Source organism: Microtus ochrogaster, chromosome 7 (assembly GCF_000317375.1).
Source record: "Microtus ochrogaster isolate Prairie Vole_2 chromosome 7, MicOch1.0, whole genome shotgun sequence".
Lineage (NCBI taxonomy): Eukaryota > Metazoa > Chordata > Mammalia > Rodentia > Cricetidae > Microtus > Microtus ochrogaster.
The window spans coordinates 11733822-11749901 of NC_022014.1; the positions used below are offsets into that span (position 1 = coordinate 11733822).

The following is a 16080-nucleotide window of genomic DNA, read 5'->3' on the forward strand; positions in this document are numbered from 1 at the left end:
AGCATGGCCTCTGAGCTCACTTCCTCTTCCTCCCAGCATTCTGTTCTGTTTACTCCTCCCACCTATGTTTTAACCTATGAGGGTCAAGCAGTTTTTTTACTATAATTAACCAATGACCTTCCTCCATCACCCAGCTTGTTCTGGAACTCACTTTATAGCTCAAGCAGGCCTTGAACTTGAGACCATCCTATCTCAACCTCTTAAGTAGCCTGGATTGTAAGCCTTCACCACCAGGCCTAGAATAGCAAGCCATAAATGGTGGCTGGCATTTTAGCTGCTTCATAATGAAGGGGAGAGTGTTGGTAAAAGTCCTGACATGAGCTCAGAAGTAGTGGTGACTGTTTTAGATGTAACTTGCTGAGGCAGGGCCTCTGGCAACTGTGAACACCCATTGAGATTCTAGCATCCCAACTCATGCGTTGCCTTTCTTGTATTCACCCAGGCCAAGCCCAGCATCCGGTGCTTCATTAAGCCCACTGAGACACTTGAGCGGTCCCTTGAGATGAACAAACACAAGGGCAAGAAGCGGATACAAAAGAGACCCAACTACAAAAACGTTGGGGAGGAGGAGGATGAGGAGAGAGGGCCCGCTGAAGATGCCCAGGAAGACGCTGAGAAGGCTAAAGGTACAGAGGGTGGTTCAAAAAGCATGAAGACAAGTGGGGAGCGTGAAGGTGAGTGTACCCGGGAATGGCCCCTTCACCCACGCCAGCCCTTGCAGTCAGCGAGGCTTCTATGTCTTCTGTCTTCCTCCTGCCCCTCGGATGTTCCCTGGGTGCTTCTGCTCTTCTCAGCACCCACCAGTGTACCTCATTCTGGACAGCCTGGCCATTCAGAGGCAGCTGTGGGCCATGCTGCAGCAGATGTAGTGCAAGCCCCACCTTGTGTGACCTGGAGCAAGGTTTCCTGTCTGTAAAAGGATAGTCAGACATCATGGCCACCTTATTGTCTATTACCAGAGTTAAATCACACAGTGCATTTGGCCCCCTCAAAGCAGCACCAGACCCTTAGGAAATGCTCTTGAGGTGTTTGATGGTGCTGCTGCTGTTGTTATTGCTACCGTCTTCATTTACCATTATGGCTGCTATTCTTACTCCTGCTAACTTGGGATATTACTTGTGCCCAGTGCACTATGGGAAGGAGATGGGGCCCAGGTTTGGTATGATGATATGTCTTTAATAGCTGATGGATCTTTGGAGTCACATGATTAAATACAGCATCCAGATTCTCCAACAGGTTTTACAAGTCCCATCTGTTCAGAGTGAGGCACAGTTGTGTGGTATATACCCTTGGTGAACAGAAACCTGTCTTCTACTCTTGTCCTAGCAGGACTAATCCACCTTCCTCTCTTCCTGTCTCTTATGTAGATGCTAAAACCCTCTGAAACTGGAGAACATTTGGTCTGGAATTCAAAATACTTGAATGTAGCCTGTTGTTTGTATCATAGACCAGGCTCACAGCCACTCATATGGAACCTCCAGGCAGAGCCCTTGGGTGTTGGTGTTAATGGGACTGTGCTTGGTGGTGGTTGAGTCAGAGTTCTACTGGCTGGAGTGAAGAAGATCCCACACCTTTTGGGACAAAAACAACCTGCAACCTCTATGGAGCATCCCAGCTGAGAGCTATGAGGCTGGGGGAACGTTGTGCTCACCAGCCTTCTGAACCCTGGGGCTAGCATTGGTGACTCTATGCCCACAGACCTAAGTGACTGACAGTCATGCAGAGCTTTGCACCAATTAATACCTTTAGTTTCCCATATTGTGATGACCCTCACAACCTATACTTCCGTTGCTACTTAATAAGTGTAATTTTGCTACTGTTAGGAATGTAATATGAATATCTGATATGCAACCCCTGTGAAAGGGTCATTTGACCCCAACCCAAAGGATCACAAACCACAGATTGAGAACTGCTGGACTAGAGGTTTGTTTGCTTTTGAGAGCTGTGTGCAAGTCTACAGCCAGTGCATACTCTTTCATCCCAGCCTGTTGGCTCTTGTAATGATTATCATGGCAACTGTCAGTGAATGCCACAATCACACATCAGTGAGTCTAGCCAAAATGTCCCTTGATGGCCCAGACTTCCTAAAGCCAAGGTCTCTGGCTGCTTTTATTTATGTGTTTTGTTCTTTTTGTTTTTTTGTTTGTTTTATTTTTTTATTTTTTGGTTTTTCGAGCCAGGGTTTCTCTGTAGCTTTGGTGCCTGTCCCGGAACTAGCTCTTGTAGACCAGGCTGGCCTCGAACTCACAGAGATCCACCTGCCTCTGCCTCCTGAGTGCTGGGATTAAAGGCGTGCGCCACTACCGCCCGGCTGTTTTGTTCTTTTTGGTTTATGTAGTACATTTGGTTCATTTGGGTCCTGAAACCCTTTATTTGTAAGTATCACTTTGGTGGGACAGTTGAGGAACAAACACGGGGTAAGTCATACTCACTTGTACTTGCTTATTTTAGGTTATGTTAGGAAGTTCACTAGATGGGAAGAAACTTATCAGCTCACACCCCAGGTCTAGCCAAGGTGCAGTGGCATAGGGTGGGATGGGTAGATGGATGTCTGTATCTTGTTTTACACACTGTGTTCTTGTCAATTTCATCTTGGAAAGATGTTCCTGCTTTTGTTCCAGATCTTGTAAGGGATGTTCTTCAGCAAGCCAAGACTATGACTAACAGTGGACCCTAATTGTCTGCCAGATGGCCCAGCCCTGGTACAGTGGCTGTAGGCTGCTGGTTGAGGCTGCCATATCCGTTAGGCTGCTGGACTTGGAGTGTGTGTCTGGTGCTGCATCAGGGGAAGACACTTTTACCAGCCTTCCAGAGTGGGTTCCTCAGGCTGCCCAGCCAGATTGTGCCAAATAGGACCCCAGGGTTTTCCCCAGAGACCAGCTGAAGCAGCTGACACAGACCTCATAGCTCAGCCAAGCATGGCTCCCAGTGACCCCATGACCATTTTATTGCCCTTGTAATTTCTCAGACACACTGATCATTCTAAAGCATGATGGGCTATCATTTCCCACTCAGTTCACCATAAATATATAAAGTGTCCACAGGCCTGGCCACTGTACTGACATTCTGAAGCTTTCCAAAGGATGTACCTGATCTTTGAGTCTTAGGTTTGAAGGTGCTATTAAGCAATGTTTCTCTTTAATCTGCATCTGTGTTTGGACAAAAACTGCAGCTGTTAAAATCCTGTCAGTTGGAAAGGTGTCAGTTTCCTTCATTCTTAATGCAAACCAGATGTTCATTCATATAGAGTTATTCAGGGACCCATCACCAGGCCTGGCTCATACCTCTCCAGTGGCTCTGTCCTAAGTTCTGAGTATGTGTGTCAGCAGTAGGGATGTGAGTGCTGGGTGCTGTGTTCCAGCTTTTCCCCTTCTCCCTTCTGTGCCGAGATTGCTAGGGCACTTGCCTCTTCCTCGTGTTACTACTCCTGTAAGCGTGCCTTTCACTGGGCCTACATCTAGGAGGTGATCAACAGTGTGATTGTGACAGACAGGTGTTGGTACTCACCACCGCCCCCATGTCTGCTGCCGCTGTTCTAGTGTCAAATTCTCTATATAGAAGGTAGGGTAAAACAGAAGAGTAAAAAGGGTATCTCACAAGTCACAGTTTGTCATAGCTTGATTTGAATGTGGCATCAATGGTTTTTTTTTTTTTTATAAAGTAGCACCCAGAATTCACACTTCCTCTGCACTTAAACCCAGACGATGAAGGTGTGTGAAATGAATGTATGCTTCTGACCCATCCTCCCCCACCCCCAGTGCACAAAGAAACTTGCCATCCCTTAGATCTCAAGTCCTGGGTCACTTGTTTCTAAGGCCATGAGAGTACAACTACCCCCTTCAATTTCTGCAGAAATGGGCTGTTAAAGAAAGATAAAGGATGGCATCATCCCTTAGCTGAGGAAGCTTTGCCCAAGAAATCAGACTGCCTCAGCACATGGTTGTTTTTTAACTGGCCCTTCATTTGGAAGGGACAGCCATTTGTTTTTGGACTTGCTTGGAGCAGTAACTTAATAATGAGACCTGCCAGAGAGATGGAGTCACTCTAGCTCCTCCTGGGAGCAGTAGGGCTGCACTGCTGGTTTTGCCTATGGAACAAGTAAGAATTGGTTGGCTATCCTAACCTTTCCAGCTCTCTTCCTGGAATCTCACAACAGGCAGGGCTGATGGCACCTGCCTAGTCAATTGGGATTGAGGGGTCCCCAGGGTTTTGATCCTCAGTTTTGCCCTTTTTAAAAGTCCCTTCTGGAATGAAATGGAACCCAGCCTCATTCTTGACTTACCTTTGGGATACTGAAGTCTACCCTTGAGCAGCTTTGTAATTTTGGGTAAGCTGACTCTCAACTACACACGCGCCCCTGTGGAAGGGCCTTCCTGACGCTCAGCCCGAGGCTGCTAGAGTGAGAGCTTCCATGCAGCAGCATTTTACTCGGGGCAGAGGCATAGAGGAGAGCCTGGGTACACTCTGGGCCACACTTTCCACAGTTTCTCCAGGCCTTTCTTCTTCCATTCCTTCCTCTGTTCCTATATGTTTGTGCTCATGTTTCTGCATGAAGATCTTTGGTATCTGTCCTTATCTTCCACCTTGTGAGACAGGCTTTTGTGTTTTGCTGCTGTATACTCCAGGCAAGCTGGCTGTCTAGAGAGTCTCTTGTCTGCCTCTTATTTCATGATGGGAGCATAAGCATTATAGACACATGCTACTGAGTATGGCTTTCCATGCACTTTGAAGAGTAAAGTCAGCAGTGCTAAGGGGGCCCATCTTGTGTCTTCATGACTATTTCCAGTATTCTTTACATCTTGCAAAACTGAAGGATTTGAACTCAGGTCCTCTAACTTGCATGACAAGTGCTTTACCCACTGAGCTATCTTCCCAGCCCAGCAGGCTCATTTCTGTAGGAATGAGTAAGATGAATGAGCATAGATGAGAGTGGAAGTGTAGGGCTGATGGGAGAGAGATTTGGTAGGTCCTGGTTCTGGAGTGGGGAGATTCTGCTCGTTCCTTTCCTGCAGTCTTAACAGGAGAGTTGAGGTTTGTTAAGTCAGACCCTCTGAAGAACCCAGGCGACCACTCTGTTGAGGAGCAGTACTAAAAAGCAACCATCAAAAGAGGGGTACACACACCTGCCTGCCTGTTCCTGCCATCACCATGACCAATTTCACATTGAAACACTGCTCCAGAGTCAGCCAATCACAGTCCTCTGTGGTTACCTAGGTAACCAGGAGTGTGTCTTTCCCCTTCCCTTGACCTTCCCGTGAAGACCTTCCTCCTTCCCTCTCCATTGTCTGTCTTTCTGTGGTTTCTGGAATACAGAATCAGACTGAAGAAATCCTTGGATTGTGAAGTTAAAGATTACTGCAATATGCACCTGCCGTTTCTCCAAAAAGCACTTCTTCTACCAAATATTAATCAGATTGGGGTGTATATCATCCTTGGCGAGTCAGGGAATTACTGTTGTTGAAAAAAGTCAGTGTGTCAGAGGCTGGGGGAGCTACAGGATGTGGCCAGAGTTGTCATATCAAGAAAGCAATGTCTTTGTGCCCTGACCTTCACAGCTTCCCCAGGATGGTTATCACTTGCATGGCACCTGGGAGATATAGGTATCCCTGCCTGTTTGGGGTTCCTGTCTGTCTGTCTTTTCTCTTCCTACTTCCTCCTCATCCTCCTCCTTTTTCTCTTCCTCCTCCTCTTCTGTTTCCTTTTTATTGGACAAAATAGTGGAAATTGAAACTTATTATCTTCACCACTTGAAGTGTACAAGTTAGCAGTGCTAAGGGGACCTATCTTGTGTATCCATCACTGTCGTCTACTCTGCAAACAGAGACTCTACCCCATTAAACAACTCCTTGTTCTCCTTGCCTCCCCCCCCCCCATGGCAAGCCACCATTCTGTTGCCTGTCTTCATGGACTTGACTACTCTCCTATCGGAACCCATAATAGAATCCTTACAGGGTTGAGGAGATGCCCAGTTGGTGACACACTTTCTGAGCTTAACCTCCGGAACCCCTGCATTTTATTTTATTCTATTCCATTTCCATTTCATTTTATTTATTTTAGAAAATGGCACACTTGTAACTCCAGCATGAAGGAGTTGGAGGCCAGTCCGCCCAGCATACCAAAAAAAAAAAAAAAGGACAGCCAGGTGATGGTGGGCTTTTCCCTCTACCTCATTAATGGTTTTTAAGGTTGAATGTCAGGCTTGTGTGGCAGACACCCTTACTGCTGAGCCAGCTCACTATCCCCTGAAGATAATTTCATATCATGCTGTAAATAATGTTCACATGAAACTACTTTTTATGATATGGAATTTCCATTTGATACATTGCATCAGCTCTCAAAAGGTTTGGATTTGGGAACTGTTTGAATTTTGCATTGTTGAATTAAAGACTGCTAAAGCACATAGAAACTTGATATTTTAAATTTTAAAATTTTCATTAATTATTTTGTAGCAAAAACAAACAACAACAAAAAAGAAAGAAACAACCCTGTTTGTTATTAAGAATTCTTGGGCTAAATAATCTTTAGTCCCCCACTGAGTCCTAATTTTGTTTAGTTATTTTGTTGAGCATTTGTTTTCTGTGATTTCATTGTGATTCTGGGGTGAGCAAGTGTGCCTCCTGATGTGCCTCCTTGCCCCAGTGGAGCTGTGGACTCTAAATGTATTTATTTCACTGATGTTCACAGTAACACAGAGTTCACTGCAGAGTTCTTCAGCGCCAGCGAGATGTGCTCATCCTTTCCCTGGTGTCTGGTGTGACAGGACCCTGGGAACATGCTTCTGTTTGGTTTGCAGGATGCCGTATTGGCAGGCTGGCAAAAGCAGGCACTCCCATTTTCACCGTCCCCTCGTTCAGTGTCTCTTCCTTTGGCTCAGATTCCTCTTTTCTCTTTGCTGCTTTCTTTGGCAGTCACCTTCTATTAGCATCAGGGATTCTGAAAACAGTTGCACGCAGCTGGACTCTGTCACTCTTCCCTTGTAAGGGGCCAGCTCTCCTTTGTCTTAGTTTTCTGACAAATAAATCTTGTTTGCTGTCCTGGTGCACTTTTATGCAGTCTTTACCCTAAACCCAGACAGATGAACCACCCACGACCCTCCTGGGTCCTTTCTTTCCTCATAGTAAGCTTAAGCTTTATTGCACTTGGTGTGCCCCAGTATGTGACCTATGTTTCACACTCTGGTTACAGCCGCCAGCACTGTTTCTCCAGGTGGTCTGAGAGACCAGCAGTCAAGGTCCCCGCTTATGCCTTCCTTTGTGAGTCTCACAGGGCCCTCCCTGTCAGGGTGGGCTCTGAGATGGTGGCAGTAGCTGTGCAGAGCTGAACTTTTCGTCAGGTCTCAGGTGCTTACTGACTGAGTTACCATATAAAATGCACATTGCTAAATCTCCTCATTCATCCTGTATATGTTTATAGATATTTTGCATTTATACTGGTTTTGAACTTATAGTAATTTTTCAAATGTTTTATTTAGAAATAATTTCAAATTTAAGAAAGGTCATGAAGCAAAAATAGTATAAAGACTACTCATTCACCTTTTACCCCATTTCCTAAGTTTTTCCTTTTGAATTTCTGTATTTCCTCTGTCTCTCTGTCCCCCCACCACGCACGCACACATGCGTTGAAGTGTTGAAGTCATCTAATGACCTTTCCTCCCAAAGCCTCAGTGTGCATTTGCTAAGAACGGGGGCTCTTGACCCCATCAGTTCATAGTTCTTTTCCACATGTGTTCCTATTGTCTTTGTTGGTCTAAAAAATGTCCTTTATTGCACATGCTTAGTATGTACTTCCTTTTTTTTTAGAAACAAAATTTTTCCAATGTAGCACAGAATGGCCGCAAACTTGGTCTGCCTGCATCAGTCTACCTGGGTTGAATGGTAGAGTCATTGACTGGTTCTAGAGAATGGCCCTCATTGGATCTATGTCTGATTGAGGGTCTGCCTTTTGGCTGAAATGTGGGTTAGTAACACTGTGTCCTTTTCAGGATGTCACATTGATTGTCCCTCTAACTTTCCCCAAGCAGTATTTATTTTTTTTATCACTTAAGAACCGGCCACTTCTTCACTGTAGAATTACTCTTTTCAAGTTCTACACAGCCCCTGGGAAGACACTTGTGGGTCATGTGCCTCTTCAGAATTCCCCTAGATTGGGCACTTATTGGTAAGTCTTTCCTGATCCAGTGTTTATCATGATAATCACAGCAGCCTGGTGTCATGTTTAACAGTCAGTCCTGGTCATTCCACTGTAACGTAGTCCCTTCTTCCCAGCCAGTGGCTTACTTCTCAGCAGTGTGCATTCACACTTTTTAATGGTTTATATTCCACTAGTATGTTTATTTACTCTGCTGTTCAAATTGTCCCAGAATTGGCCCTTCCCAATCCTTTCGAGCTGGCTGTGGTGTGTTAAGCCCCTGTGATATTGGGGGTCAGTTTCTGACATAAGAAGATACTTATCCCATGGTCATCTCACATCTTTGCCCATGCCTGGGCCTGCTTCTCTGTGGCCAGTGGTTGGCGTAACTGAGATCTGGACACTGAGTAGCCTCATTGCTCCTGGGACCTTGCTTTTTGGTCCTTCCAGTGGTCAGAACTAGGACATATATGCATCATTATTTTTATTTTTTTTAATTTTTTGTTTTGTTTTGGTTTTTGAGGCAGAGTTTCTCTGATTAACAGCTTAGACTGTCCTTAAACTCACTTTGTAGACCAAGCTGGCCCTGAACTCACAAAGATCAGCCTACCTCTGCCTCCTGAGTGCTGGGATTAAAGGTGTGTGCGCCACCACCGCCTATAAATGCATCATTATTTTTACATGAACACATATACACATACAAATATGCACATAACGATTGTACTGACTCTTGGGTCTGGCCTAGCTCTACATTCCTTGGCTTCCCTGTTACATTTTCATCCCCAGTTAAATCTTTGGTCTTCTCTACAACGCAGTTATTTTCTGAGGCCCGTAATAAGCCAAAACATCTTCAGAATTGCATCGCTCAGCTATTTCCAATTCTGTAAACAATCAGTGGAGCATTTGCTTGCAGTGCTTCCCCATCTGCCACCCACCCTAGTATTTCACCTGTCTCCCAAACGTGGGTGCAGAGTCAGCTGTTCATCCCTATGCTACTTGGAGTGACCCACCCCCTTTTCTACCTTCTGGGTAGGCATGGCATTCACTTTAAACAAATTTTGACATTTCTCTTTTTGTTCATTTTAGTGTTCTTGTTGATATAATTTCATATGTTTTTTCAATTTAATATGCCTATAAAATGTGTCTTGATCATATCCAACCCCCCTCCCCCACATACACACAAGCTCCTTTTTAAAATAGCGTTTTAGCACTGGAAACTGTGCAGAAAGAAGAGTCCTTCACTTCCACATGTCCTCTGACCCATTTTATCCTTCACCCTCTTTGCTAAATTATCTTCTCGACCCTTCCTTCGTATGCATGTACAGGTGTGTGTGTGTATGTCTGTGTGTGTAAAACTAAGCAGATTTGGCTAAATGTGGTGTCACACTCCTGCAGTCCCAGTGCTGGGAGACTGAACTGGGATGGTCTCGGGTGTGAGGCCAGTCTAGACTACCTAGTGAGACATTTAAAAAAAAAAGCTCAAATTTGTGTTTCTTTGCCTTTTGCTTATGGGGCAGGGCAGTGTGATAGATACATTTTTGACACTCTTATCTCTTGTTAAGGTTCCAGAGGGATAAAAATCCATTGCTTACCTTCACAGTGAGGAAGTGTTACAGCAAGCAGGCACACCAGCAGGAACAGTTGAGAGCTCACACTTGAGCCCCACGCAGCAAGTGGAGAGAATGAACTAGAAATGGTGACATACTTCCTCCAGTAAAGTCACACTACTTTTTTTTTGGTTTTTCGAGACAGGGTTTCTCTGTGGCTTTGGAGCCTGTCCTGGAACTAGCTCTGTAGACCAGGCTGGTCTCGAACTCACAGAGATCCGCCTGCCTCTGCCTCCCGAGTGCTGGGATTAAAGGCGTGCACCACCACCGCCCGGCAAGTCACACTACTTAACTCTGCCCAAACAGTGCCACAGACTGGAGACCAAAGATTCAAATGCCTGAGACTGTGGGAGGTGGGTGGCTGTCATTCACCACCACCACCCCATCCTATATCGTCTCAGTACCTAATAATATCTTCTAGGCTCCATGGACCTTATCAGGTCAAATGATGACATAACCTTTTTAAAATGAGCCCATTAGGGCTGGGAAGATTCCGCACATAAAGGTGCTTGTTGAACAAGCCTGAGGACATGAATTAACATACCCAGTTGTCAAACAGAAAGCTAGATATGCTTCTGTAAATGCCTGTATCTCCACTGCTGTGCAGAACAGGCACAATCAATATAAGGCATGAGACCGTGTCTCAAAGAAACAAGGTGGAAAGTAATAAGAGCATGGCACCCATTATCCTCCTGGTCCTACACCTGCTCATAGGCACACATCCCTACACACACAATTTAATTTCTTCAAAAAAGAGCTATTGCTTCAACATAAGCCATTCTCACTTAAACAGAAGCCTGACTGGTGGAGCTAGAGATATCTCAAAGTGTAACTGAGGCTCAGTGGAGCCCTTGAGTTGCCATTAGCGTAATCTGTGGTGATTGGAAGCTCCTGAGTCATATGAGCATACTATTTGGCCTATTGGTAGAAGTCTAGCATCAGCAAGGACAGTTCAGAGTGGGACTGGAGAGCAGCTCAGGACCACCATAGGCATTCTGGTGTGGCATAAAGAGGGTTCACAGCAAAGGTCACAGCCTCTTTAGTATCCTCTTAAAGATGGCTATGAAGTCCATTTCAAGGCTGTGACAAACTGAGGAGATCCTCTTGCCCCAAAACCACTCCTGTTCCCATTTCATAGGGGACAGGGAACTGGTGGAGCCCAGGTGAGAACACTATAAAAGTTTTCTGAATAAAGTTGATTACAAGAAGAGGAAGGCCTGTTCTGACTTCCAAAGAACTGATCTGTAGTCATCTGGGAAATATTAACCTGAGCAGAACATCTTCCATGGTGGTGCCGAATCAGGGAGAACTCAGCGGGGCTGGGTGAATAGCTGGGAGCTCAGGGTGACCCAGCCAGCGACTCATGGCTTCTACTGCCACATTTCTCAGGTGGGGAACCGGGAACTGTGCTCCCTGCTGCTGCATGTTCTGGCTGTACAGAGAGCTGTTGTGCTTCTGGGTTTCTCTTTGCTCAGATTTACTGGCCAGATGGAACAAACAAGCAGATCTCACGTGTTTTGTTTTGTTTTTGAAGTCCTAGAATTCTAGGAAGGGACCCCTGGAGTACCTGAGTGACCCCATGGGCAGACAGTTGATATTTACCCACTTGTACCTGGAACAGTCCTATGCTCACCTAGCCTCTATGTGGGCATGCCCTGGGAAAGCCCCTTCAGATTCATCTTGATGGCTGACGATGTGCCTCAGTAGCAGAGTGTTTGCCTAATATGTACAAGGTCCTGGGTTGTATCCCCAGTATTCCCAAAAGCAGAAAGTTATCGAGTAACTTGGAAAATTGCTGACAAGCAGTAAACTAGACTGTCTTGAACTCTTCTCTTGCTCCAGAATCCTGGTGGTGTCCTGGTGCAAAGTCTGGAAAGGGGACTACTGTGATGTGCTGGCTTGTCCTTCACACTCAGCACTAGAACTTGGCTCTGTGGACTTGAGGAGTCCTGGGAGCAGTGTTCCCACCATGTCAGCCAAGCAGGGTGGAGCTCTGCCAGGGCAAGTGAGCTCACAGCATGCACAAGTTGGGCGTGGGATCACCAGGCAGAGGTTAGAGACCAGAGCCAAGGAGAGGCCAGTGTCATTGCTTGGGAGACTTCAAATGTCTTAGTGACATTCTTTATCAGTAAACACAAACAGATACAAACAAAATAGAAGCCTGCATCTACCAAGAACAAACACATTTATTATAAATAATACATATTCACATCACCGTGTTAAGTTATATACAATATAAAGCAAACAAAATAGATACTTAAGGGTAAGAAAAAGACCTCCACAGCAAATCATCTTGCACCTCACTCTGGAAAAACCTGAAATGATGACTAGGAAGAAGCTGGGTGCTGCAGGAAACTGGTAGAACAATGAGGAAAGGAAGAAATGGCACCTAATACAGGGTTGGTGCCATCTCCCTGTTCAGCCATGACCGAGTACTATCTGTTCTGTTGTCCACTCAGGAGCTTTCTGTAAACTGACCCACTTCTTGGTTTCTTAAACTTAACCTCACTGCACAAAAGAATAGGCTTTTTATGTGGCTAGATTCGTCTCCAGTGTCTATAAGAAGCATACAAAACAATCCAGAGAGAATGCTTGTCCACATACCCCCTGAAGATTACTTGTTGGTCCCTTCTTGTGTGATGGGGACTACCTTGTGGGAAACTCTCATCTAGCATCTGGCTTCAGATTAGGTGGGGAGAGCAGGAGCCCCCCCCCCCCCAGAGTGAGCCTCCAGAGGGAACTTGTGGGATTGCCGCCACAATTCCAGGGGCTGGCTACACTAAGAGAGCACATGTGTGTGATGGGGGCGGGCAAGTCAGACATCTCCGCATGAGAGAACTTTGTGAACAACAGTTGTAGACTGTTGGGCTCTGGACCACCTGACCCATGCCACAGCTGCTACAACCCATTGCTGCTCCTGCCTGCACCAAAACTTCCCATGTTATAATGGATGCAGGCAGTGATCCATTCACATATCCAAGAGGTCACCCTATGCTGGGGAGCCCATGGCCTAGTAGAGGATGGCCAGGACTAAACAAGTAAAACAAAGGGGATGTCTGTGCATGTGATTAGAGATGCTGTCAGGAGAAACAGAAAAAAAGTCGGGGGCAAAGAGGACACGTTTTCTGGGAAGAATTCCAGATAATTTATGCAAATAGGATTGAGGGGTGTGGCTCAATATCTAAGGGTCCTAATGTTGCGACCCTTCAATACAGTTCCTCATGTTGTAGTGGCCCCAACCATGACATGTAAATCTCTGTGTTTTCCTGTGGTCTTAGGTGACCCCTGTGAAAGAAGCATTCAACTCCCAAAGGGTCGTGATCCACAGGTTGAAAACCACTGGTCTAAGGGCTTTGATTAGCATGCCCAAAGCCTCAGCTGTGCCCAAGGTCCCTGCACTGCTAACAGTAACAGCAACAACAGTGCTTTATGTGGGGACTTCATTCCACAGAATGTAAACTGACCCACTTCTTTTTCTTAAACTTAATCTCATTGCACAAAAGAATAGGCCAGTTTACATGGTATAGAAGAAGGAGAATAACTTGACCATAAAGAAGCCTAGTACTAGCATGGCCAGTACAGGACTAACACCCAGTCTTCACATTAGGTTGCCAGTGTGTGTGCAGGCTATGATGTCACAAGAAGGATACTTTCCATTGTGGTCTTCCTCTGTGAAACCCATAGCCCCAGCCTAATGGTTGGGGGAGAAAATCTGACAAACTCCAATTCTGAGATTTGCAAAATTTCTGGCCAGGACACCGTACACTGTCAGGCTTATCAAAAATGAGGAAAGTCTGAAAAACTCTGATGGCCCAGCAGAGCCTAAGCACAGTGACTGGATCTAATGAGATCATAGAACAAAAAAGACATTGGGGAAGGGAGTGAAATCTGAACAAGTTCACAGTTTAGCCAGCACTCACTTAAAAAGAAGTAAGGAAAAGAACAAGTGAGGGGAGTGACCACAGCATCTCCAAGGGTGACACTTGAAATGAGCACTGGAAGATGTTACTGAGTAACACCCATGTCTGAGAAATGTGGGCCATTTGAGAGCCAGCCATCAATAAGCCTCATATGGCCAGACTGGGGAGCAGCATGGCAGAGAAGGCCAGGGGGTGAGATCAGAGGTGGACAGGGCCAGGCGTAGGAGGTGTCAGGCCCTGAGTGTCAGGAGAAGGCATTGGGAGCTTAGTTCCACTTAATATCGCTAGGTTTGTGTGGAGACTAAATGAGGATGAGAGAGGAAGCAGAGGCAGCTGAGACCCCAGGACAGGGCACCAGCTTGGGATGAGCAGCACCCATCTGAGAAAGTCCTCACTGCGAGACAAGGGCTTTTGCTGGGGATCCCAGGAAGCAAAGCATCGCACTTGACTTCCAGGTGTTTCTTCTGCTCAGTGGTCCTTAACATTTAGGGAAATAAAAATGTATACTGCAATTTAAGTAGGTTGCTATAAGTTGCTCTCCCAGAGTTGGGAAAACCAAAATGAGTCCTAACTTGCCTCTGCCATGCAGAGGTTGTAAATGGAAAGGGGACGCATGGCCTCTGTCGTGTGAGAACCGTTTCTGGAGTGTGAAGTGTAAGGACTCACTAGCCACATGTTCTGTCTTCTGAGCTGCCGCCCACCCTTTGGAAAGGAAATGTGGTAACAACCAGCATCAAGTGTCTTTTTAAATCAGGAAATAAAACAAATAACTTCCTTATATGTTTGTCCGAATCAGGGCTGGTGTCTTGGTTTCACTCAGATGGACAGAGATGCCTGACCTAGACAGTTTCTGCTCACATGTTGCGGGTGTCGCTTCCACTGTTGAGACTTGCGCTGCATGTGTGGGGTGCTTTACACGTGCTTGGTCTAGACCTTGAGGAGGCTTCTGAGTTTCTGTTATTGATGCCAGCTGAGCTCACCTGACTCCATGTTTGCTTCCAGAGATCGAGATGGTGATCATGGAGCGCAGCAAGCTCTCGGAGCTGGCCACTGCTGTGGCCTCGGTGCAGGAGCAGAACACCACGGACGAGGAAAAGAGTGCTGCCACAGGCTCAGAGAGCACGCAGTGGAGCAGGTAGGCAGCAGGGCACTTCTGGGAGGTACTGGACAGCCACTCAGCCTTGGGAAGAGGTCACTGCCCCACCAGATGGCTGCTCTGATCCCCTTTGTTCTCTCTGCTCTAGTCTCTGGCCACCCAGAGGCATAAGAAGAGAGCTTGCCCTTGACACGTGCTTATAACCCTTATCCTTTGAAAGGTGACCAGGACAGGACACCACCACTGGAACACTTGGCAGCTAGGCTGGATCTAAAGGATAGAGACCATTCCCAGGAGGACCCTCTTGAGAGCCAGGCATAAAGTTCCTATCTCAATCCCTGATTGTTATGCTTCTCTACGGCTCTGAGACCTTTGGCACATAGTGCAGTCTACTGCTGTCCCCTGTCATGGTCCAGTACCATGACACTCACCTCAGGATGGCTTGTGGAGCTAATCTTGAACCTTGCTCTGCTTATTTCCTGCAGTCTTTCCTAGGCTCATCAACTATAGCACAGGGTTGCTCCCACAGCCTGCAGTGAGGTGCTGGAGGGCATCTTCATTTTAGGGTTGTTTACTCACCTATTAGGCAGCCACACTACACAGGCCTCAGCAGCAGTTTAGTGTTAGTTAGTGTTCATGCAGGTACCACTGGTGTGGGGGTTTGGTCTCTCTGGGGCACACTGACTTCCTGAAACCTCAAGATGTGGCCAGGAATGTACTCCTTCCACATGCACACCTCATTTGTTAACCTAGTTTAAAGCACTGAAGCATACTTATTTTCAGTTTTTTCTCCATATCTTGTTGGTTAGTGGGTGTGTGGGTGGTGCTGAGGATGGAGGTCAAGCCCTCCATCAAGTAGGTCAGTATCGTGTTGCTGGCAGAGCCATGTTCATTACCAGTTCTTATTTTCTTTGTTTGGGCAGTGTTAGGCTGTCTAACAGACAGGGTTAATTTGTAACAGATGCATAAGAGAACAGTTTTTTTATTTCATTAACTGAAAAACATTGACTAACACAGTATTGTTTATCAGTTGTAACCTATAAAGCTTTTCACAATTTTGCTTAACAAGATGTAACCCCTGAGCTCTGAAAATGAAGGACGTCATTCTAAACGTAGAAGAGACAGGTTAGAAGCATGGCCTAGCATTAGTTAGAATTGGAAAAACCACAAATGACAAACAGTAGATAATGCTTAAGCAAATGAGATCAAGAGAGCTGGCCCTTGACACGTGCTTATACCCTTATCCTTTGAAAAGTGACCAGGACAGGACACTACCACTGGAACACTTGGCAGCTAGGCTGGATCTAAAGGATAGAGACCATTCCCAGGA

At 46.1% G+C, this 16080-nt stretch overlaps 1 protein-coding gene across 7 annotated transcripts in view; it reads left to right on the forward strand.

The window, feature by feature from the left end:
* The window catches only part of Clec16a (C-type lectin domain containing 16A), a 234270-nt gene that overhangs the window by 62772 nt on the left and 155418 nt on the right, over positions 1-16080 (forward strand). For 5 of the 7 annotated variants that reach the window (XR_003377160.1, XM_005349306.3, XM_013347335.2 and 2 more), the window contains 2 exons: positions 443-674; positions 14657-14789. Coding sequence is in view for 6 of the 7 variants with exons in the window: in XM_005349306.3 (XP_005349363.1) it covers positions 443-674; positions 14657-14789 (365 nt within the window). In the remaining variant the exon portion in view is untranslated. The remainder of the gene's footprint in view (positions 1-442; positions 675-14656; positions 14790-16080) is intronic. The other 2 variants (XM_005349308.3, XM_005349307.3) reach the window with 1 other exon arrangement.